Source organism: Salmo trutta, chromosome 30 (genome assembly GCF_901001165.1).
Source record: "Salmo trutta chromosome 30, fSalTru1.1, whole genome shotgun sequence".
NCBI lineage: Eukaryota > Metazoa > Chordata > Actinopteri > Salmoniformes > Salmonidae > Salmo > Salmo trutta.
Genome location: NC_042986.1, coordinates 6,577,404 through 6,599,781, shown reverse-complemented (window position 1 = coordinate 6,599,781; position 22,378 = coordinate 6,577,404). Strand labels below are relative to the sequence as shown.

General features: G+C 42.9%; 1 protein-coding gene across 1 annotated transcript; it reads right to left on the bottom strand.

The window, feature by feature from the left end:
- Positions 1-279: 279 nt before the first annotated feature.
- On the bottom strand, positions 280-22,359 carry LOC115167791 (ATP-dependent 6-phosphofructokinase, muscle type). Its single transcript, XM_029722395.1, has 21 exons — positions 22,175-22,359; positions 20,311-20,384; positions 19,937-20,014; positions 19,184-19,373; positions 16,823-16,988; positions 14,053-14,206; positions 13,785-13,880; positions 8,873-8,965; positions 8,593-8,718; positions 8,288-8,352; positions 8,095-8,158; positions 7,822-7,968; positions 7,352-7,422; positions 7,083-7,170; positions 6,646-6,798; positions 4,279-4,443; positions 3,884-3,945; positions 3,610-3,721; positions 3,370-3,469; positions 2,754-2,859; positions 280-2,423 (listed from the first exon to the last, which is right to left on the bottom strand). Exons 1-21 carry the CDS (start codon positions 22,254-22,256, stop codon positions 2,285-2,287), a joined length of 2,331 nt encoding a protein of 776 aa, XP_029578255.1. The 5' UTR covers positions 22,257-22,359; the 3' UTR covers positions 280-2,284.
- Between the last annotated feature and the right edge of the window lie 19 nt (positions 22,360-22,378).

Here is a 22,378-nt window from a genome sequence, read left to right as displayed (position 1 = left end):
CTCGAGAAGAAGTGAGAACATTTGCAACTTTGGATGTCTTTCCTATGCATAACATCACATTTTGCATAACATTTAGCTTACGAATGCCCGAAAGAGTTATCACTTTCGCGAGGTGACTGCAAGCCAGTACTTCACTTAAGCAATAAGCATTTAACCAGTTTTAAAAAAAAAAGATTAGGTTATGATTCTTACATCTTGACAATGCATTTATTTGTATTTTAGAGGAAATACATGACAATTAGTGAGCTGTAAATCATGCACAAAGTAAATCAGAAGAGCCAAAATTGTAACGTGTTTAATTCTTGAAGCAGTCAAACTGGTTCCCAGATCAGGGCAGCACACACAGGGTTCACTGATTGAGAAATGAAAAAGTGCAAGGAAAAATGTTTGAGAAGATCAAAAAGAAGAGGATATGTAAGTCCAAAAAGAAGACAACAGTAAGGACGAATGTAGCTCTTGTTTAGTTTATGAATCAGATGATTCATTAAACCAAAAACATACATGCAAAACAGACATACATGTAACATAAAAAAAATTACTCTTCCTCTTCATCCACCTCTTCCTCCTCCATATAGACCAGGGGTCTCCAACCTTTTCTAGCATGAGAGCTACTGTTAAATCATGAAACATGTGAGCTAATCATAATTGCTTTCCTAGCTTGGAAATCCTTGTATTTTCCCTAATTCTGTTTTCTCTTTTATTTTTTTGTGGTTTGGGAACTAAACATTACAATTATTCATAGAGAAACAATGCAATTTTATGTTCTGAATCAATGTCAATGCTTAAATCACATCAGAAGACCATTTTTTCGGGCTGGAAAAAAAACGAATTCTGATTTGAGTGTAATACCACTTTAAATGCAAATTTTGCGACAGAGGAACGTGCTGGTTTAGCGATGTTTTTGCCACTGCATATGTCATAACAGTTTGCAGAACAAAACCCAACCCAATTGAGACAAATAATCATGATATAATTCTGCCAGGTAAGCCTGGTTTGCAGTTGACATTAAAATGAGAAAGTTTGGGGGTAAGTCTGTCTACCGAGGAGACAATTGTTATTTCCGCTAACTGGTATACGAAGTGAATGATAAGGCAAACGCGCACACCACATAGACATACAGGGGCAATATTGCCGGAAATGTATTGACACGTTTGGGTTTTAAGCCAGTTGTGACTAACTAGGGGTAATGTGGATTTGATTGGATAGTAACCGGAAGCTTGGCGTGTGATACTTGACAGTCTGCAGAGTTCTCATTCTCAGCCCGAATCCAACCGCGGTCGGCCCAGTCTTTTAGTCCTACATAATAATAATAATAATAAAATGCTTGATTGTATTTAAAAGCATTAATGACATGAATGATTGATTATATTTTAGTAGGCTAAGTTAAGACAACGCGCGCTCACAGCTTGATGGATTGATTATACAAGGCTACTACGAGGTGGGTCGAGCAAAAATAATACACATTATTCAGGCTATATTGTTGCTTGCTAAATGTTTCTGATCAGTGATGGATGAGCTAACAAATAAAATGAACCACCACCTCCACTTGCCCAGCCAGAGATCAATTAAGCAATACACAGACAGAAATTCAGTGAAACAAAACCATATTGATTTATCAGTCAAGTCACAGGCATTAGGTCGGGTGTTGGACAGGCTACTACCGTGTGAAGAGCAAAATACACTTGTTAGGCTACATAACGTACTAGCAAAATGTTCTAATCAGCGAATATGAGCAAACTTGAATAAAGATGATCACGAGCACTCACCTCAATTTAGCTAACATTTTCCCAGTCTAATTGTTACCAAATATCCAAACGGAGATTCGGTGAAAACAAACATCTGACATTGATTCATCAAGACGAGTCCCCCCACACTTCTCGCAAAAAGAGCGCAACGGGACAGTCACAATCAAAACAGTGATGAAATGAACACACAAGACTGACTTTAAACAGTTTGGTAAGTGCATGTATTTTTCATTACTATTTGGTGGGCTGCTCCAATTGACCTGTTGGAGAACCCTGATATAGACATACATCAGAGGCGACTGGTTTGAGGAGCTATAGGTGGACTGCTCATTGTAGTGGCTGGAATGGAAAAAAGGGAATGGAGTCAAACATGTGGTTTCCATATATTTGCGTTTGATACTGTTCCATTAATTCCATTCCTGTCATTACAATGAGCCCATCCTCCTATAGCTCCTCCCACCAGCCCTCCACTGACATACATGTAACTTAGAACAATTACTCTTCCTCCTCGTGTTTCATGGGAGGAGATGCCTTCTTCATCAGTGCATCGACACCCTCTTCTTGATAACATGCTCCATGTGGGCATGCTCAGATGTGTCCAGGCTGATGTTGTATTTAGCAAGGATCTTCATGATTGGCCTCAGTTTCAGCCACCACGATGTTTTGGGGATGCGGTGCCTGGACAGGACAGCAGAGGGGGGTAGAGAAGCCTTAATAGGAATGTTAGGGAGATTTTGGCCCTGTCCAGGAACAACCACTAGCTCTTACCCCTAGACACTTGTGGAGATCTGAGAGGATTGGATAGCAATATGGTGATACAGGTGCTAGGGTTCATGTCTGGACATGGCCAAAATAAAAAGTGGTCCTTTGTAGCTCAGTTGTGTGTCTGCTAAATGGCAAATACTATTATAGAATAATCAGCAACTGCCACTTATTTTCAAGTTATGCGTCATATATATATATATATATATATATATATTTAAATGTATATGATTTAAAGGATCTTACACAAAGTCTGTCTGTTCCTTCAGCTCAGCAAGAGGCTGGAAGGTCAGTGCTCTCTTCTTCATGCCCAGCACACAGGCAGAGTCAGGGGTGTTAGCGAAGATACGACCTGGAGAACAGGAGAAGAAGATTAACTGTCACAGAGACAGAGATTTAAAACCAAGTATATGAATTTGGGAGGTAAAAGCAGGGGTAATCTCACGTGGACAAACGCACGTAACAGAGGATGGTATCGTAGCGTGTGTCTGGCAGATTTTCTACATCACTGATCATTTGGACAAATCACGATTTCACAGGCTTTCGAATTTCGGAAGAGGGGACATTTGGCCCATAGACTTGCCCGAAATATGCAGTGAGAGGGGGGTGGAGCTACCGTCCTGCTTCAGCTCCTCATTCTAGTATATTTTCTAAGACGTCTGCCCCCAGAACTTAATCGAGCATCGAGCAGATTTTAGTTCTGGGTTTCCGAGATTAAAGCAAGGGATACAACGGACACAAAATGTATTATCAATGGACACATTTATTTTTTTACGTCCTATCTGCTACGTATGTGTACATTACAATTGCCACTAAGACACATGGGCTATTTGGAGACATCCCACAAGCCTGTCTGTCTTACCGTGTCTATAGACCTCCTTGAGTTTCTCTGTTATCCACAAAACAGCCTTGGAGCCCATCTTGGTGCCAAAGTTCCTGTCGAAAGGTGTTGGGGTGCCTCCCTGGGGAGAGGGAAGGTTGTATTACTGCATCTGAAGTCGACGTGCTGTATGTTCTGGTAAAACTATAATATTAGGGACACTCTTCGACTATTTCTAATAGGGTGCCATTTGGGGATGCAGCCTTGTCACTGTTAACAGACCTGTTGCATGTGTCCCAGGACGTTCTTGCGGCAGTCAAAGATGCCCTTGCCCTCCTCAGAGTAGAGGGCGAAGATAAAGTCTGTGGTGTAGTTGGCATTGCAGTTCTCATTCCTGACACACAGAGGAATAATCAAAAGGTGTACCGATGAGATCTAAACATGAATGTAATGTGTATATACACTGTTGAAGTGGTATGGCAGTTTTGGGGTTTTGGAAAAGGTACAAGCATGGTAGATCATGAAATGAATGAATGAGTGCTTGAATGAACCCCACCTGAGAATCAAACCTCTCTTCACGTCTGTCTTCATCTTCTGCACGAGATGCTCTACATTCATCTGTAAACCAGAGCCAGTCGGTCAGCACACATTTGTACCATGTAAAGTATATAGAGGCCGGTATGTACCATGTATACTTTTATATAGAGGAGAAACTTAAGCCTAGTCCTGGACTAGAAAGCATGTTCAATGAAGATTCTCCACTGACAGCGCCTCTCCAGGAATTAGTGTCCATGACTAAGCTTAATCTGTGTCCGGGAAACTGGACCAAAGATTTTCACAAGCTGACAGACTGGTGTAGTCTATGTATGTGTCTAAAGCTCTCTATGTCATGATAGAGACAAAGAGAGAGAGAGAGATCTGCAAGAAAGTGTGTATCCTGCTTCAGCTCACCTCCAGGTCTCTAATACCAAATTTGTCCTCATAGATGTATGCAGCATCAGCCCCAGCAGCCAGACCTGCCATGGTAGCCAGGTAACCACAGTACCCTCCCGCGGTCTCAATGATAAACACACGACGCTTGGTGCCTGCTGCTGACTGCTTGATCCTGTCACAGGTCTGAGGGGACAGGGAATAGAGAGGAGACGGGGTAAGGGGGAGACTGACAGTTTTACAGCATCAGAGTATGTGAGCTGAGCGGAGCTGGAGCGGAGTGAGGAGCGGAACGTGCCCAATTTGTCACTGGAGCGTGGAGCCTTCTCGCCCGCTCCAATTTCGCTCCAAGTAGCGCTCACTTCACGAGCTCAGGGTATGCCCGTGCCAGCATTAACTCGTAGTCTACTTGTGTGCTGCTATAGCCCCTTGCTTTATCCACTGTCATGGAGTTCGCTAAATATTTTCATAAAGAAACTGATAAAACACACAGGTGCTAAATCAAGGTGACTTACAAAGATGAGGACCAAGAGCAAGAGAGGGAGTGCGGTGATGTAGGGTCCACAACTAAAGAATCTTAGTGGAATCTGAAAAGACGTGTATACTGAAAACATGATGGTGTACTTACTACGTGCACATGCTAAAAGAAAGGAACGAAGCCGATAGATAACTAAGGTGGTCATTGTAGCAAAGTATTTCTAAACGAAAAATCTGATCTCTTAAACGTTTCGTTCATTTTTGTTCTATTTTCTATACAATTGGCCATAATTGATTTTGGCCCAATAGGCCTGGCATGTTCCCACGTTTAATGAGCTTTCCGTTTTGATCGGGTTATTTTGCCTAAAAACTTTTAGGCCTACCTATAGAAAAATAAAAAATAAACTCTGCATCTCTGCCTAGCCTGGCAAAAAGAGGCCAAAAGGGTGTTTATCATCCCCAGTGGCTCTGCAAGTGTAGAGAGGATATTCTTTACTGCTGGACTGTTCTCCAGGCAACATCGCATGAGCCTGAAACCACAGACTGGCCAAACTCGTGTTTCTAAAAATGAATTCAAAAGGCAATAATAAGTCATTTTTCATTTAATTTGTATTTCATTCTAAGTAAGTCAAAGCCTATATGCGTAATTTATAGACTATAATGATTTAAAACAACGAAATGTTGTTTAAATGCTGAGCGCTTTATGTCCCTACCAGCCTACTGTTGCACTCGCAAATGCTTCAATGTTTTTCTTTGTAGGCTAGAGATAATTGAAATAATTGAAATACTATAGCCTAAATAATTCATTTTCGTTCCTTCTTAGGCTCCTGACCTATTTAGACTGTTTATATGCGGTTAACATGACATGTAGCCTATTTCAAATGGAGCGCAGGAGCTGATGAGCAGGATTTCCAACCACTCAATGCTCACATTCAGAATATGGAGGTTATGGTTTAGAGTAGACCATGTGCTCTAACTGTTATTGAGCTGGGCCATTAACGTCTTTGTTTTTATGGGACAATTTCAGTTACAGCAGCACCTCTCTGTTCCAGTTTAAAACATTTTCACCCTACTGAACATGACCCAGGTGTTGGTGTTACTTATGGTGTTGATGTATTACGGTACTGACCACGGTGATGGTGTTGATATGTTACATTTCTGATCGTGGTGATGGTGTTGATGTATTACAGTGCTGACCGAGGCGATGGTGTTGATGTATTACAGTGCCGACCGAGGCGATGGTGTTGATGTATTACAGTACCGACCGAGGCGATGGTGTTGATGTATTACAGTACCGACCGAGGCGATGGTGTTGATGTATTACAGTACCGACCGAGGCGATGGTGTTGATGTATTACAGTGCCGACCGAGGCGATGGTGTTGATGTATTACAGTACCGACCGAGGCGATGGTGTTGATGTATTACAGTACCGACCGAGGCGATGGTGTTGATGTATTATAGTACCGACCGAGGCGATGGTGTTGATGTATTACAGTACCGACCGAGGCGATGGTGTTGATGTATTACAGTACCGACCGAGGCGATGGTGTTGATGTATTACAGTACCGACCGAGGCGATGGTGTTGATGTATTACAGTACCGACCGAGGCGATGGTGTTGATGTATTACAGTACCGACCGAGGCGATGGTGTTGATGTATTACAGTACCGACCAAGGCGATGGTGTTGATGTATTACAGTACCGAACAAGGCGATGGTGTTGATGTATTACAGTACCGACCGAGGCGATGGTGTTGATGTATTACAGTACCGACCGAGGCGATGGTGTTGATGTATTACAGTACCGACCGAGGCGATGGTGTTGATGTATTACAGTACTGAACAAGGCGATGGTGTTGATGTATTACAGTACTGAACAAGGCGATGGTGTTGATGTATTACAGTACTGACCGAGGTGATGGTGTTGAGGGCTGTGTCAGCGCCGATACTGAAGTCTGAGCCGGGGACGTTGTTGGAGACAGTGGCGGGGATGACCACCATGGGAATGCACAGCTCTTCATACTTATCTCTGCCCTGCACCAGCTCCAGACCACCCATGTACGCCTGGGAGAGGGGACAGGAGGAGAGAGGAGAGGAAAAAGAGGAGGGAAGGAGAGGCGAGAGGAGGGACAAGAGCAGCAGGGGTTACACTACTGAGGTACCGGGCTTATGTGTCTTTTGTAGTTACATGTGAGATTCCACATAGACATTACATTTACATTTTAGTCATTTATCAAATTCTCTCATCCAGGATGACTTACCTACGTTTAGAAAATTGACTGGTGATTGGAAGACAACCACACATTAAAGAAGACATGCATGTGATGAGATAATCTTCTGACTCTTACCTCGAACCCTCCAATAATCACCAGAGAGTGGATATTGAACTTAGCGATAGTCAAGCTGATTTCCTCAATGTACTCAGAAGGAAGGACTCTTCAAATAAAGGACGATTTAGTTAGTTGTGTGAAATATCAGTGATTTACCATATCACTGCCCCAAAAATGATTTTACATTTCAAAATGAGTTTTGTGTGCCCCTCAGTTCCACTCCTGCTGACAACACAAACTATTGCACTGTATTCATCCTGCATCCTAATAATCATTCTGAGTAGTACCTCTTGGTGCCCAACTCAGAGCCCCCCTTTCCAGTCCAGCCTGACACTCCAGTCCAGGTGATAGGCTCGATCTGTGGAAGACAACAAAGTCAAGGGGTCAAGGAAGTGAGGTTTCCAGATTCACTGGACAAGAGTTACTGTACCAGGCAAAGGAGGCTGCTGGGAGGAGATATAGGAGAACGGGCTCATTGTAATGACTAGAATGGAATACATGGAACGGAGTCAAATGTGTGGTTTCCATGTTTGATACCGTCCTCCTATAGCTCCTCCTGCCAGCCTCTTCTGGTACCAGGCCACACTTATTCTATATTTAGATAAGAGATGACCTGGATCTGTACTCACAAAGCATCCAAGAGTGTTGATCTAGGATCAGTTGAGCCTTTTAGATGTTGCATGGACAAAAGGGAGTTTTGGCTGAGAGGAATGGGCTCTGCCTAGTACGCAATGTGTAGCGCATAGGGTGTATATACCTTTCCTTGAGCGAGACCCTCGAACCCGTCATGAACGGCCAACATGTTGTGTCCCTGAATGATGCCGATCCTCACTGCAGAACGCACGGCAGCGTTCATACCAGCACACGGAGCACCAATGTTTACTATAGCCACGTTAATGTTGCTCTGAAGAGGAGGAGAGGTAGAGAGGAGAGGTGACAAGAAGAGAATGGTGACACATTTCTGTCAGCGCTAGAGTCTCAACTAATTTAACAAAACTCATGTGTTCATTGTGTAGCCGTTGCTCCCCACCTTGGTATCTGGAGGGTTGATGTGGGCCAGCATCTTGTATGTGTTCCAGTTGTTTTCAAAGCTCCTGGACACGGCCAACAAAACAGTGATGTGTTAGTAGACTGTGATAAAGTTCATATGTGACATCCGAGTGAGTAGTTTCAGTAATAGTGAAGCCATTGTAAGAGTGGTAAAAGTAGGGTAGTGTTCTTACTTTCCTCTGAGCTTGATTGCATCCTCCCATCTCTTCTCAGCCATGGCAGTGGTCACATCCTTAGTCTGGGGGGGGGGGGGGGGGGGGGGGGGGCGAGAGATCATTAATGCAGATTTACATAGAAGTTGAATCATCTGCCGTCTCGGTCCATGTCAATGTTTTTCTCTGCCATATAATAATCAAAACCCTTTAGTAGTCAATTGAATTCTTGTTGAAATTTAACGGCAAAAGTGCTCAGATCTATGATGAACCCATTTGAATGGCACACATACAACATTTGATGTGGCTCAGTGACTGATACTGACCACTTGGACACACTCCATGAGGGGCAGCCTGACGGCCTGGTTACCGGACAGACTGACCACACAGGCCGGGGTCTCTGGAGTGGCCTCCAACAGGGCCATCACAGCCTCCACACCCATCCTGCTGCCCTAGGGGAGAACACACACCAGGGTTAGACACACACATCACGGTGTGACATCACCATGACCACCTCCACACCCATCCTGCTGCCATGGGGAGGAGGGAGAACACACAGGTCACACATTTAGACATGTTCATACCCACAGAGACAGAGAGACCTACCAGGATTCTGTCGAAGGCTGAGGGAGTGCCGCCTCTCTGCACGTGTCCCAGGACAGTGGTACGGGTGTCAAAGCCCAAATTCTTCTCCACCAGCTACAAATGTAAGAAGCACACACAAAGAGCTGTTAGCAACCGGCAGTTTAACCGTATTCAACACTGCAGTAGAACCTTAGCACTTTAACTCTGAGGTATTATTTGGGAAATCGGCCCTATTGTGGGCTAAAATATGCTGACACATTGTTCTGTCAGTTTTATAGTCTTTTAAGTAATTGAATGTGTTAATTGTGTAGCTGTTGTCCCCCCTTGGTATCTGGAGGGTTGTTGTGGGCTAGCATCTTGTGTGTCTTCCAGTTGTTTTCAAAGCCATCTTTTTGTATGTGTGTGTGTTGCCTTCTTGATGCTGGAGTGTTTACGGACATATTCAACCTCTCCCTATCCCAGTCTTTTGTCCCCACTTGCTTCAAGATATCCACCATTGTTCCTGTACCCAAGCAAGCTAGGGTAATTGAACTAAATAACTATCACCCTGTAGCACTCACCTCTGTCATCATGAAGTGCTTTAAAAGGCTAGTCAAGGATCATATCAACTCCACCTTACCCAACACCCTAGACCCACTACAATTTGCATACCGCCCCAACAGATCTGCGGACGACGCAATCGCCGTTGCACAGCACACTGCCCTATCCCACCTGGACAAAAGGGATACCTATGTGAGAATGCTGTGCATCGACTACAGCGCTGCCTTCAACACCATAGTGCCCTCCAAGCTCAACACTATGCTCAGGGCCCTGGGTCTGAACTCCGCCCTGTGCAACAGGGTCCTAGACTTCCTGAAGTACCGACCCCAGGTGGTGAGGCTAGGCAACAACACCTATGCCATGCTGATCCTCAACACAGGGGCCCAACAGAGGTGTGTGCCCAGACCCCTCCTATACTCCCTGTTCACCCATGACTGCATGGCTTCGCACGACTCCAACTCAAATCATCAAGTTTGCTGACGACATTAGTGGTAGGCCTGATTACCAACAACAATGAGACAGCCTACAGGGGAGGAGGTTAGAGCCCTGGCGGAGTGGTACCAGGAAAAGCCATCCACATCGACAGGCCCCGCAGTGGAGAGGGTCAAAAGCTTCAAGTTCCTTGGCGTGCACATCACTGAGGACCTGAACACTCTTAGTTGCTGCAGAAATTGACCCACTATGCCGTTTATTTTCTGCATCTATGTAAAAATTGTAATTAAAAACATTGTTTTCCGGTTAGGAATTTTTCTTAACGTTAAGGATCCCAATTTCGTTCAAACGTTCACACACCTAGCCCTTCACAAACTTCGACAGATGCACCATTGAGAGCATTCTGTCGGGCTGCAACACGGCCTGGTACGGCAACTGCACCACCTTCAACCACATGGCTCTCTAGAGGGTGGTGCGGTCAGCCAAACACATCACCGGGGGGCACGCTGCCTGCCCAAAAAGATCATTAAGGACCTCTGACACTCAAGCCACGGTATGTTTACTCTGCTACCACCTAGCAGACAGAGACGGTACAGGTGCATCAGAGCCGGGACCAGAGACCGAGAAACTGCTTCTATACCAGGCCATCAGACTGTTGAACAGCCATCACTAGCTGGCTACCTGCCAGACACTCAGCCCTGCACCGTGAGACTAATGCCTCATGTATAGAGTCATTGAACGCTGGTCACCTCATATTCTGTTTATATACTGTTGTTTACTCACTGTGTATGTACAGTGCATTCGGAAAGTATTCAGACCCCTTAACCTTTTCCACATTTTGTTACGTTACAGCCTTATTCTAAAATTGTTGAAATAAAGAAAAATCATAAACAACACCCCATAAAGATAAAGTGAAAACAGATATCACATTTTTGCAAATGTATTAAAAATAAAAAACAGAAATACCTTATTTACATGAGTATTCAGACCCTTTGCTATGAGACTCAAAATTGAGCTCAGGTGCATCCAGTTTCCATTGATCATCCTTGAGATGCTTCTACTTGATTGGAGTCCACGTGTGGTAAATTCAGTTGATTGGACATGATTTGGAAAGGCACACACCTGTTTATAAAAGGTCCCATAGTTGACAGTGTATGTCAGAGCAAAAACCAAGCCATGAGGTCAAAGGAATTGTCTGTAAAGCTCCGAGACAGGATTGTGTCAAGGCACAGATCTGGGGAAGGGTAGAAAAACATTTCTGCAGCATTGAAAGTTCCCAAGAACACAGTGGCCTCCATCATTCTTAAATGGAAGAGGTTTGGAACCCCCAAGACTCTTCCTAGAGCTGGTCGCCTGGCCAAACTGAGCAATCGAGGGAGAAGAGCATTGGTCAGGGAGGTAACCAAGAACTCGATGGTCACTATGTCAGAGCTCCCGATTTCCTCTGTGGAGATGGGAGAACCTTCCAGAAGGACAACCATCTCTGCAGCACTCCACCAGTCAGGCCTTTATGGTAGAGTGGCCAGACGGAAGCCACTCCTCAGCGGCAGGGACTGGGAGACTAGTCAGGATCGAGGGAAAGATGAACGGAGCAAAGTACAGAGAGATCCTTGATAAAAACCTGCTCCAGAGTGCTCAGGACCTCAGATTGGGGCAAAGGTTCATCTTCCAACAGGACAACGACCTTAAGCACACAGCCAAGACAACACAGGAGTGGCTTTGGGACAAGTCTCTGAATGTCACTGAGTGGCCCAGCCAGAGCCCAGACTTGAACCTGATCGAACATCTCTGGAATGTCATGACTCTCCTGGTCTAGGATCGAAGGCCTCAGATCAGCTTGGCAAATGCCCGACAGATAGCCGGGGGGGCTTGGCCAGTTTTATGACACTTTCACACCCTGTCGTAAATCAAGTGAGAGAGAACTCTCCTTCTGACTCTCTAGTAGCAAGATTGGAATGACTTTGTTAGAGAGTAGATTTTGACGGCAAAACTATAACACCCAAAGAGTGAAATTTGGAACAATATAGGATACGAATGTTAAGATTAGATCACTATGGACCAAAGAATAATCCTGTCTTATTGCTTTCCAAACTATATAACGAAAATACTGTAACTTAGGAAGGAAACACATTCTAGCTTTCAAGTTTCCATCCAATATGATGTTAATACAATATGAAGATTGATGAAACTATTTTTGTTAAGATATGAATGTGATTTTGGTTTTCTAATGAGAATATTTTTTCATGTCCGTTGCACATTAACTTAGCCACGCCCCTGATGAGGTCAGAAGAGCATATCAGTGATGGAACCACCTTTCCAACAGGAGTGGTTGGAAACTCTGAAAAACAGACAAGGGGAGAAGATGAACTTCGCTACAAGAACAGAAACATTCACAGTCTGCAGCTGTGCATGTAAAAGTGGTCCTACAACTTTAACTAAAGACACGAGGTGGGAAGGAAGAAATCCCATCTCAGACAATCACTGGTGCATCTTCGTCTGTTCTATTTGAACCCTCCACTACCAGAGAAGCTCTACAACTAAGAAGGACATTGTGACCTCTGGTGGACAAGCCAAGCCTTACACCAAAGCGTGAACTACAACTACCCCGTCCCCATAGAAGGGTTGATTGGTTCAACAGAGAGAGGACAAACAAAGACATCTACGCGTAAATATGTACATTGCATTTCTTATCCAAATGGGCGGTGGTTAGGGTGCTAATTATTCAAATTATTGTGAGCATAGTTTCCAAATGTACTTCCAAATGTAAGTGTTGTCTCTCTTTGTCTCCTCCTCTCTTTATGTAACAAGGCGTCATATCATGTCAGTCCACTAGGGCCTTTAATATGTGTATTCTGTGTTATTATTTAGTTAGTTAGTAAATAAATAATTAAATCAACTGGTGTAGTATTGAATGATCAGAAAAGGCTGGGGTTCTTGCGGATTCAAGAGGTTGGCGACGTTCAGAATGAGACTGATATGAGGTAATGATTATTAAGTTATTGATGTAAGAGATATCTATATATCTTTAGAATTTAATTCGGGAGATGGTAACTCGTTAAACAACTTTTCCCGTGGTGCCCCAAATTCCTAATAAGTTAATTGTTACATGATTAATTTAAATCAGATGACAATTATAGTTAGTTGATTCGATATATAACGGTCATCACGTTAATGTAAGTCAGGTCACGACAGGAGAGACTTGAAAATAGCTGTGCAGTGACACTCCCCATCCAACCTGACAGAGCTTGAGAGGATCTGCAGAGAAGAATGGGAGAAACTCCCCAAATACAGGTGTGCCAAGCTTGTAGTGTTATACCCAAGAAGACTCGAGGCTGTAATCGCTGCCAAAGGTGCTTCAACAAAGTACTGAGTAAAGGGTAAATACTTATGTAAATGTGATATTTCCTTTTTCTAAAAAAACAGTTTTTGCTTTGTCATTATGGGGTATTGTGTGTTGATTGAGGGGAAAAAAACAATTTAATCAATTTTAGAATAAGGCTGTAACGTAACAAAATGTGGAAAAAGTCAAGGGGTCTGAATACTTTCCGAAGGCACTGTTCTCATCCTAATACTATTACTGTACGTACCATTTCCTTTTCCAAATTATATACCATCTATACACATCACGGATTTATATTCTGGATTCTCACACATGCTCACTCTAATATAGCTATATATCTGGATTGTTATTTCTTGTTTAGATTTTTCTTGTTGCAGGAATTGTATTGTAGTTGCGAGACATTCTACTGCACTTTTGGAGCTAGTAACGTAAGCATTTCGCTGCAGCTGTTAAAAACACCTGCAAATCTGTGTACGTGACCAATTAACTTTGATTTGAAGTAACCTCGTTCCAAGAGAGTGAGCCGGTTGGTGGATGAAGCAACGCTAAAAGAGGTCCTAAAATAACAAGCAAACAAACTAATTTCAGCTGTGAGGTCCAGTAATATGAGGGAGAGCTTGCCTTCTTGATGTCTTCAGAGCTAATGGGGTTTCCATCTCTGTCCATAGCACCCTCAGCCACAATAATCACATTCAGACGAGATCCTCTGGCTCTTTGCTGTCAGAGACCAAAGACACAAGATGTCAGCTTGATGATTAGGTACCAACGATGGAAACCGATGAGTGGGATTAAAAATGATGTTGTAATGTGGTGTGTTTAAAAAGTCATTCAATATGGATAAAGGAATCTTTCAGGTCAGAAGTCTGTCTGTCTGTGCATGTAAACCTACATCAGCCAGTCTTCTGCACAGATGCCCCTCCCATCCCTCATCTGGGGGCATCTCTGGGATGAACACCCAGTCAGCACCGCAGGCTAGAGCAGTCACCAGGGCCAGGTAGCCACAGTGTCTACCCATCACCTCCAGGATGAAGGTCCTCTGGTGACTGCAGAGAACAACAGAATAACCATCTTGTTATAAACCAGGTTCAGAGGAGAAAACTGAAACAGGGTGTGTGAGCGACATAGTGCTGAGTGATTAACCAACATTTATTTGTTATTAAACAACTGACAGACATAAGAATAAACGTTTTTGAACACCTACTCATTCAAAAGCGTTTTCTTTATTTTTACTATTTTCTACGTTGGAGAATAATAGTGAACACATCAAAACTATGAAATAATACATATTGAATCATGTAGTGATCAAAAAAGTGTTAAACAAATCAAAATATATTTTATATTTGAGATTCTTCAAATAGCCACCCTTTTCCTTGATGACAGCTTTGCACACTCTTGGCATTCTCTCAACCAGCTTCATGAGGTAGTCACCTGGAATACATTTCAATTAACAGGTGTGCCTTGTTAAAAGTTAATTTGTGGAATTTCTTTCCTTCTTAATGCGTTTGAGCCAATCAGTTGTGTTGTTACAAGATAGGGGGGTAAAACAGAAGATTTCCCTATGTGATAAAAGACCAAGTCCATATTACACTGGTCCCGTGTGGCTCAGTTGGTAGAGCATGGTGTTTGCAACACCAGGGTTGTGGGTTCGTTTCCCAAGGGGGGGGAGAAGAAAAAAAATATATATGAACTGTATGCATTCACTACTGTAAGTCGCTCTGGATAAGAGCGTCTGCTAAATGACTAAAATGTAAATGTAATATTATGGCAAGAACAGCTCAAATAAGCAAAGAGAAACGACAGTCCATCATTACTTTAAGACATGAAGGTCAGTCAATACGGAAAACTTCAAGAACTTTGAAAGTTTCTTCAAGTGCAGTCACATAAACCATCAAGCACTATGATGAAACTGTCTCTCATGAGGATCACCACAGGAATGGAAGACCCAGAGTTACCTCTGCTGCAGAGAATACATTCATTAGAGTTACAAGCCTCAGAACTTGCAGCCCAAATAAATGTTTCACAGAGTTCAAGTAACAGACACATCTCAACATCAACTGTTCACAGGAGACTGTGTGAAACAAGCCTTCATGTTTGAATTCCTGAAGAGAAACCACTAGTAAAGGACACCAATAATAAGAAGAGACTTGCTTGGGCCAATAAACACGACCAATGGACATTTCTCATTTATTTAGAATTCAAGGCGCACTTAACCAGCATGGCTACCACTGCATTCTGCAGCGATACGCCATCCCATCTGGTTTGCGCTTAGTGGGACTATAATTTGTTTTTCAGCAGGACAATGACCCAACACACCTCCAGGCTGTTTAAGGGCTATTTTACCAAGAAGGAGAGTGATGGAGTGCTGCATCAGATGACCTGGTCTCCACAATCACCCAACCTCAACCCAATTGAGATGGTTTGGGATGAGTCGGACTGCAGAGTGAAGGAAAAGCAGCCAACGAGTGCTCAGCATATGTGGGAACTCCTTCAAGACAGGTGAAGCTGGTTGATAGAATGCCAAGAGTGTGCAAAGCTGTCATCAAGGCAAAGGGTGACTATTTGAAGAACATCAAATATAAAATATGCTTTGTTTAACACTTTTTTGGTTACTACATGATTCCATATGTGTTATTTCATAGTTTTGATGTCTTCACTATTATTCTACAATTTAGAAAATAAAGAAAAACCCTTGAGTGAGTAGTTCTAAAACTTTTGACCTGTAGTGTAGGTTCAAGTACTTGAATTCCATTTAGTTCTGTTTTTTTTTGTGAGCCCAACAGTGTCGTTTGCTCTAGAGAGAAATCAAATCATTTACTAAAGAAATCAAGTCAAGAACTATGTGAGATGCTGGGCTGAAGGGAGTTGTAATTTTCATTAAGCAAATACTCAACCTAGTTCAGTGCAGAAACATGGTAATTAACTACAATGACCATAATCCATTGCCCCTGTTCCTTCCGGCTTGAACAGAGACAGATACACTCTTATGCCTGCTAAATTAGGTTAGATACACACAGACCGCATGCGAGAGGAACGTACACAACAGAACAATGAGAGGGATAGAGACAGTTCGTGAAAGTATGCCTTGGCTTATCTACTTTGAATAACAGTTCAAATGATTTAGTCAGACAGCTCTGCAGCATAAATAGGATGACTAAAAACAGTACAGAGATAACGTTAGATGGATGTCTGGCTGGCTGGCTGGCTGCTACTGCCTTAGCAGAGATGAGAGGATGACTATAAGGAATACAAAAAATTAAGTCATCAAATAAAAACTAAGTAATATACACAACTGAAATATTTCATTATTTCATAGTAATTTCCTATTTTTCTATTGATTTATACCCAATGGACCTGACAGAGACAATGGAATATTTTCGATGTTTTAGCAATTGAAAAAGCTCTAAAATCATTTTAATGTCATTATATCATTATGCATTTAGTCTTTAAAAAAATGATTGAAATGGAAATGGAAAACCATGATTCTTTTTTTATAATCCAACTGAAACCGAACCAACCTTTAAAAAGCTCAGCACTAGATTGTGCATGCGTGTGTGTCAGGCTGCCGTTTATGGAGTGTGTCGAAGTTGTTACTTACATTAATTAAGCCCATTGTGTGCGCACAGTTGCAAATTTGCGTGACAGTGATGACCTCTCCTCACCTCTGTGCGGTAGTGGTGATGGCATCCACCACCTCTATGATGCGGTGCAGAGCAGAGTCAGTCCCGATGGTCATGTCTGTCCCACAGAAGTCATTGTCGATAGAACCCACCATGCCTACAATGTTCAGGTGGGACGATTTCCGGGCCTCGTCATCTGTAATTTTACCTGGAGAGCAACCATGGTAACATAGTAGTCAGTCATACACTGTCAGTCATATTCAGCAGCCGTTCCACCAATGTAACCAGACCTTGGCTTAAATAGTATACAGTTGAAGTCGGAAGTTTACATACACCTTAGCCAAATACATTTAAACTCAGTTTTTCACAATTCCTGACATTTAATCCTAGTAAAATTTCCCTGTCTTAGGTCAGTTAGGATCACCACTTTTATTTTAAGAATGTGAAATGTCAGAATAATAGTAGAGAGAATGATTTATTTCAGCTTTTATTTCTTTCATCACATTCCCAGTGGGTCAGAAGTTTACATTCACTCAATTAGTATTTGGTATCATTGCCTTTAAATTGTTTAACTTGGGTCAAACGTTTCGGGTAGCCTTCCACAAGCTTCCCACAATAAGTTGGGTGAATTTTGGCCCATTCCTCCTGACAGAGCTGGTGTAACTGAGTCAGGATTGCAGGCCTCCTTGCTCGCACACGCTTTTTCAGTTCTGCCCACACATTTTCTAAGGATGAGGTCAGGGTTTGTGATGGTCACTCCAATACCTTGACTTTGTTGTCCTTAAGCCATTTTGCCACAACTTTGGAAGTATGCTTGGGGTCATTATCCATTTGGAAGACCCATTGCGACCAAGCTTTAACTTCCTGACTGATGTCTTGAGATGTTGCTTCAATATATCCACATAATTTTCCTACCTCATGATGCCATCTATTTTGTGAAGTGCACCAGTCCCTCCTGCAGCAAAGCACCCCCACAACATGATGCTGCCACCCCCGTACTTCATGGTTGGGATGGTGTTCGTCGGCTTGCAAGCCTCCCCCTTTTTCCTCCAAACATAACGATGGTCATTATGGCCAAACAGTTCTATTTTTGTTTCATCAGACCAGAGGACATTTCTCCAAAAAGTACGATCTTTGTCCCCATGTGCAGTTGCAAACCTAGTATGGATTTTTTATGGCGGTTTTAGAGCAGTGGCTTCTTCCTTGCTGAGCGGCCTTTCAGGTTATGTCAATGTAACCGATGTGAAATGGCTAGTTAGTTAGCGGTGGTGCGCGCTAATAGCATTTCAATCAGTGACGTCACTCGCTCTGAGACTTGAAGTAGGGTTTCCCCTTGCGTTGCAAGGGCCGCGGCTTTTGTGGCGCGATGGGTAACGGTGCTTCGTGGGTGTCAGTTGTTGATGTGTGCAAGGGTCCCTGGTTCGAGCCCGGGTTGGGGCGAAGAGAGGGACGGAACCTACACTGTTACATCAATACAGGACTCGTTTTACTGTGGATATAGATTATTTTGTACCTGTTTCCTCCAGCATCTTCACAAGGTCCTTTGCTGTTGTTCTGGGATTGATTTGCACTTTTCGCACCAAAGTACGTTCATCTCTAGGAGACAGAACGCGTCTCCTTCCTGAGCTGTATTACGGCTGCGTGGTCCCGTGGTGTTTATACTTGCGTACTTTGGTTGTACAGATGAATGTGGTACCTTCAGGCATTTGGAAATTGCTCCCAAGGATGAACCAGACTTGTGGAGGTCTACAATTGTTTTTCTAAGGTCTTGGCTGATTTCTTTTGATTTTCCCATGATGTCAAGCGAAGAGGCACTGAGTTTGAAGGTAGGCCTTGAAATACATCCACAGGTACACCTCCAATTGACTCAAATGATGTCAATTAGCCTATCAGAAGCTTCTAAAGCCATGACATCCTTTTCTGGAATTTTCCAAGCTGTTTAAAGGCACAGTGAACTTAGTGTATGTAAACCTCTAACCCACTAGAATTGTGATACAGTGAATTATAAGTGAAATAATCTGTCTGTAAACAATTACTTGTGTCACGCACAAAGTAGATGTCCTAACCGACTTGCCAAAACTATAGTTTATTAACAAGAAATTTGTGGAGTGGTTGAAAAACGAGTTTTAATGACTCCAACCTAACTGTATGTAAACTTCAGACTTTAACTGTATGTTTTCTTTCAAATACTTTCATTGTGCTTGACTGAGTTTTCATGGCACCATGGAACCAATGGAATAGCCTAAAAAGTGCAAACTTGCCAATCTGGCACTCCAGGCAGACTCAATCAAATGCTCAAAGAATTTTGGAAGAAAACAAATACTGTTTGAACCCATGTCTGCAATACACTCAAAGTTCTTAGGGCTTTCCTATGGTTCCCAGGGTTTGGGGGCTCAGTCTTACCGGCTTTGACCAGGTCGACCAGCAGACTGGCCCACTCCTTCCTGAACTGGTTAGCTCCGGTCAAGCTACCGTCACCCCCAATCACACACAGGTTGGTGATGCCCAGCTTGACCAGGTTCAGGGCAGCCTTCATGCGGCCCTCCCTGGCTCTGAAGTCCATGCAGCGGGCACTGCCGATGACCGTGCCACCCTGGTAGAGAGAGACTCATAGAATTACAAGAAATAATGGACAAAGTTGTGGACTGCAATTTGGTGGAGCCTGTTAAAAATCATTGAAGACCCAGATGGCCGAAACAACAGTGTTTTTTTAACTTTTCTAAACGTGAAATGTGATCTTTAGTGATGCATGTGAATCTTGCATCTCGTCTGCAGCTCAACTCTAGGTCGGTTTGAGCACTGAGAATATGTCAGGCTGTCATTAAAGAGAGGCAGCTCTGTAATCACACCCTGCTGGGATCTTTCCATGGTGTCTGGTCACATCCAAACTCAACTTAAAACACCCTGTGTACGTGGATGTCAGCTTGTATTACTTGAGCCGGCCCCTGCTCTCCCTTAGTTACAGTAGACATCATCTATCCATCTATGAACACTTTTGGTTGTGTGTTTGTATCCGTCTCTAATATTAAAATACACCAGTACTCTTGGTTTCTTGCCATTCATTTCCTGTAATGCCCTCTCTAGACAATGGCAGCTTATGACAGTTGTGTACTGTATTGGCATCAGTGCTTGTGAGTGTGTGATAACAGGACTCACCAGTTGCAGCATCATGGACACACTCTCCCAGGTGGCCAGTTTGATGTTGTCTCCTCCATCCACCAGACCCTGGTAACCCTGCACACATCATGCACACAAATACAAACTCCATTATCTTCTGAAATGGGAAACACCATGCTACTGCAGCCACACAACTTCTCTCTCAATGTGGGTTGTGATAGAATCCATTTTTGGGGGTATTTCTTAAAACTTCAGTCAGATAAATCACAATGGTAATCGGGATAGAATGGATCGTAGAGGACTATAGAGGTAGAGGACTCTATGGGTGATCAGCAATGACAGGCAACACATTATCAAGTGAATAAACTTGGATAACAGAACTGTGATTCTATCATTCTACTGTATGACTTTACCTCATGAACAAAGTAGACCTTGGCTCCGGTGTAGATACCAACTCTGACTGTGGCCCTCACAGCTGCGTTCATACCTGATAGTCACAGATAGACAGACAAACATGGGTTTACAGGATTGACTGAAGGCTTATACATGCTTATAACAAGTTAGAAAGTCTTACACCTGCAGGCTTTCAGTAAAGTGCAATGCACAATAACGAGCAGCTTGTCAAAGCCAAACTGTGACATACAAAGGGCCACATCTCACAGTGGCAGTACAGTAGTTAAGGCGTAAAACAACCCGTTTAACGAATACTAACATTAAGACTAAATCAAGTTTACATTTGAATTTCAACATTGTCATCAAACACATTAATATGACTTTTATAGCCCATAAGTGGCTTGATACACATTTATCGATGCTTTATACACATATATTTTATGTGTATCAAGCATTGACATATGGGTATCAAGTCCCTTGATATTTGTGTTTTGTGCTCAGAGTATTTTGGATACAACATCCGGCTGACACATCCAAAATGGCTCATGAACTTATTTTCAGAATTGGAATAGAGAGGTGTCATGTCTGTAAACATATCTGTAGACTGTACTCTATCTTCTCTCCATGTTCAGAACACTAAAGGCCAAGATGTGTGGGTGCGTGTTGTGATTGGTTGGTTGGTAGACAAGCATGGTACGGGACCGTCTCTTGTTACAGTAGAGCAGCTGAGAGAAGAGCGTGGCCATAGCCTCCATACCATGACTTTCCACAAAAAAAGGTCAGAGGGTCTAAAATTAACACCAAATTAGAGGGGGAGACGGACGGGGAATAGGCAGGAGATAACAGCGGGTTTGAGAAAAGGTTATGGGACACATTTGGAATCATCTATCTAGCAATGTTTTTAATTTTTAAATTGATTTAACCTTTATTTAACTAGGCAAGTCAGTTAAAGAACAAATTCTTATTTACAATGATGATACAACAGCTAGACAAACATCAGTCATAATATATATTGTTTTATAACCACTACACCCTATACCTAGCTGCACTGGCAATGTCTCTTGCAACAACTTAGTAGCGATCTGTCCAAATAAATACAATGTAATGATATTTACTGGTGGGCCAGCTAAGGTATTCTGTGAATTTAAAGTATAAACAGTCAGCACTACTCAAATGTAGTTATATGACATTGCCAGTAAACTACAGTCTCACTTTACTCTACTTTTTTTGTCTCTCAACAATCATGGAGTAGTACAGAAATTTGAAGCATAAGTTATGCAACTTCAAGATAAGAAGTATACTCTGCTAGGGAAAGATGCAGGTCAACAATGTTTGTGTAGATATTGCCAATTTCAGATCCTGGTCAAGTTGGGTAGTTAAGTTATCTGTATCGGGTGTCAGCTTAAAAAGTCCCGTGGCTCTAAGGGTACAGGAAAGCTATCACGCTGTACTCATCACATCGTCCTCACTGCCCTGCCCACCACAGTGAAGTTAAAACCTAAAAGCTAAAGACATTCATCAACTCCTGACACCTGGCATCTGGGACTAAGTGGCCATGAAGACACATAATTCCAGAATCTAACTGGCATAACTGATCGCTCAGTCGCCCAACCCTTCTTTGGCTGCTTTTAGCTTGCTTTGGATGTTCTTCAGAGATAACTCCAGCCCGAACTCAATAATTCAACTCGGGGTGTTGAGTTAATATAAACTGAGATGATTTGATATCACCTACAGAGCTGGAGATCCTCACAGTCAAACCCAGACTATTGCAGTACTAACACTGACACACACCACACACAAAAACCTACACACACAGTTACAGGCACACAAACAGTTACAGGCACACACACAAACTGCCTCTCTGACGTCACCAACCCTTCTTACCTTGGGCATCACCACCAGACGTCAGCACGGCTATAGACCGGCCGATGCCCATCTTGGTTGGATCCATGCTTGTATGTGACATGGTGTCCACAGGGCTCCACACCAACTAGGTGGTGGCACTAAGGAAGGAAAGGAAAAGGGTAGATTGGCCGCTACCCTGTTTCTCAAGAGAGAATGGTAAGGCCACTGGCTTTATAAGGACAC

What these genes read in the sequence shown, in the direction of transcription:
- LOC115167791 (XM_029722395.1), bottom strand. Translation starts at nt 22,256, where the DNA reads ATGTCACATACAAGCATGGATCCAACCAAGATGGGCATCGGCCGGTCT. An exon ending in TCATGGAGTGTGTCCAAGTG is followed by an intron (nt 8,353 to 8,592) that starts GTCAGTATCAGT and finishes CCCCCCCCCCAG; the next exon opens with ACTAAGGATGTGACCACTGC. An exon ending in TCCTGGGACACATGCAACAG is followed by an intron (nt 3,470 to 3,609) that starts GTCTGTTAACAG and finishes CCCTCTCCCCAG; the next exon opens with GGAGGCACCCCAACACCTTT.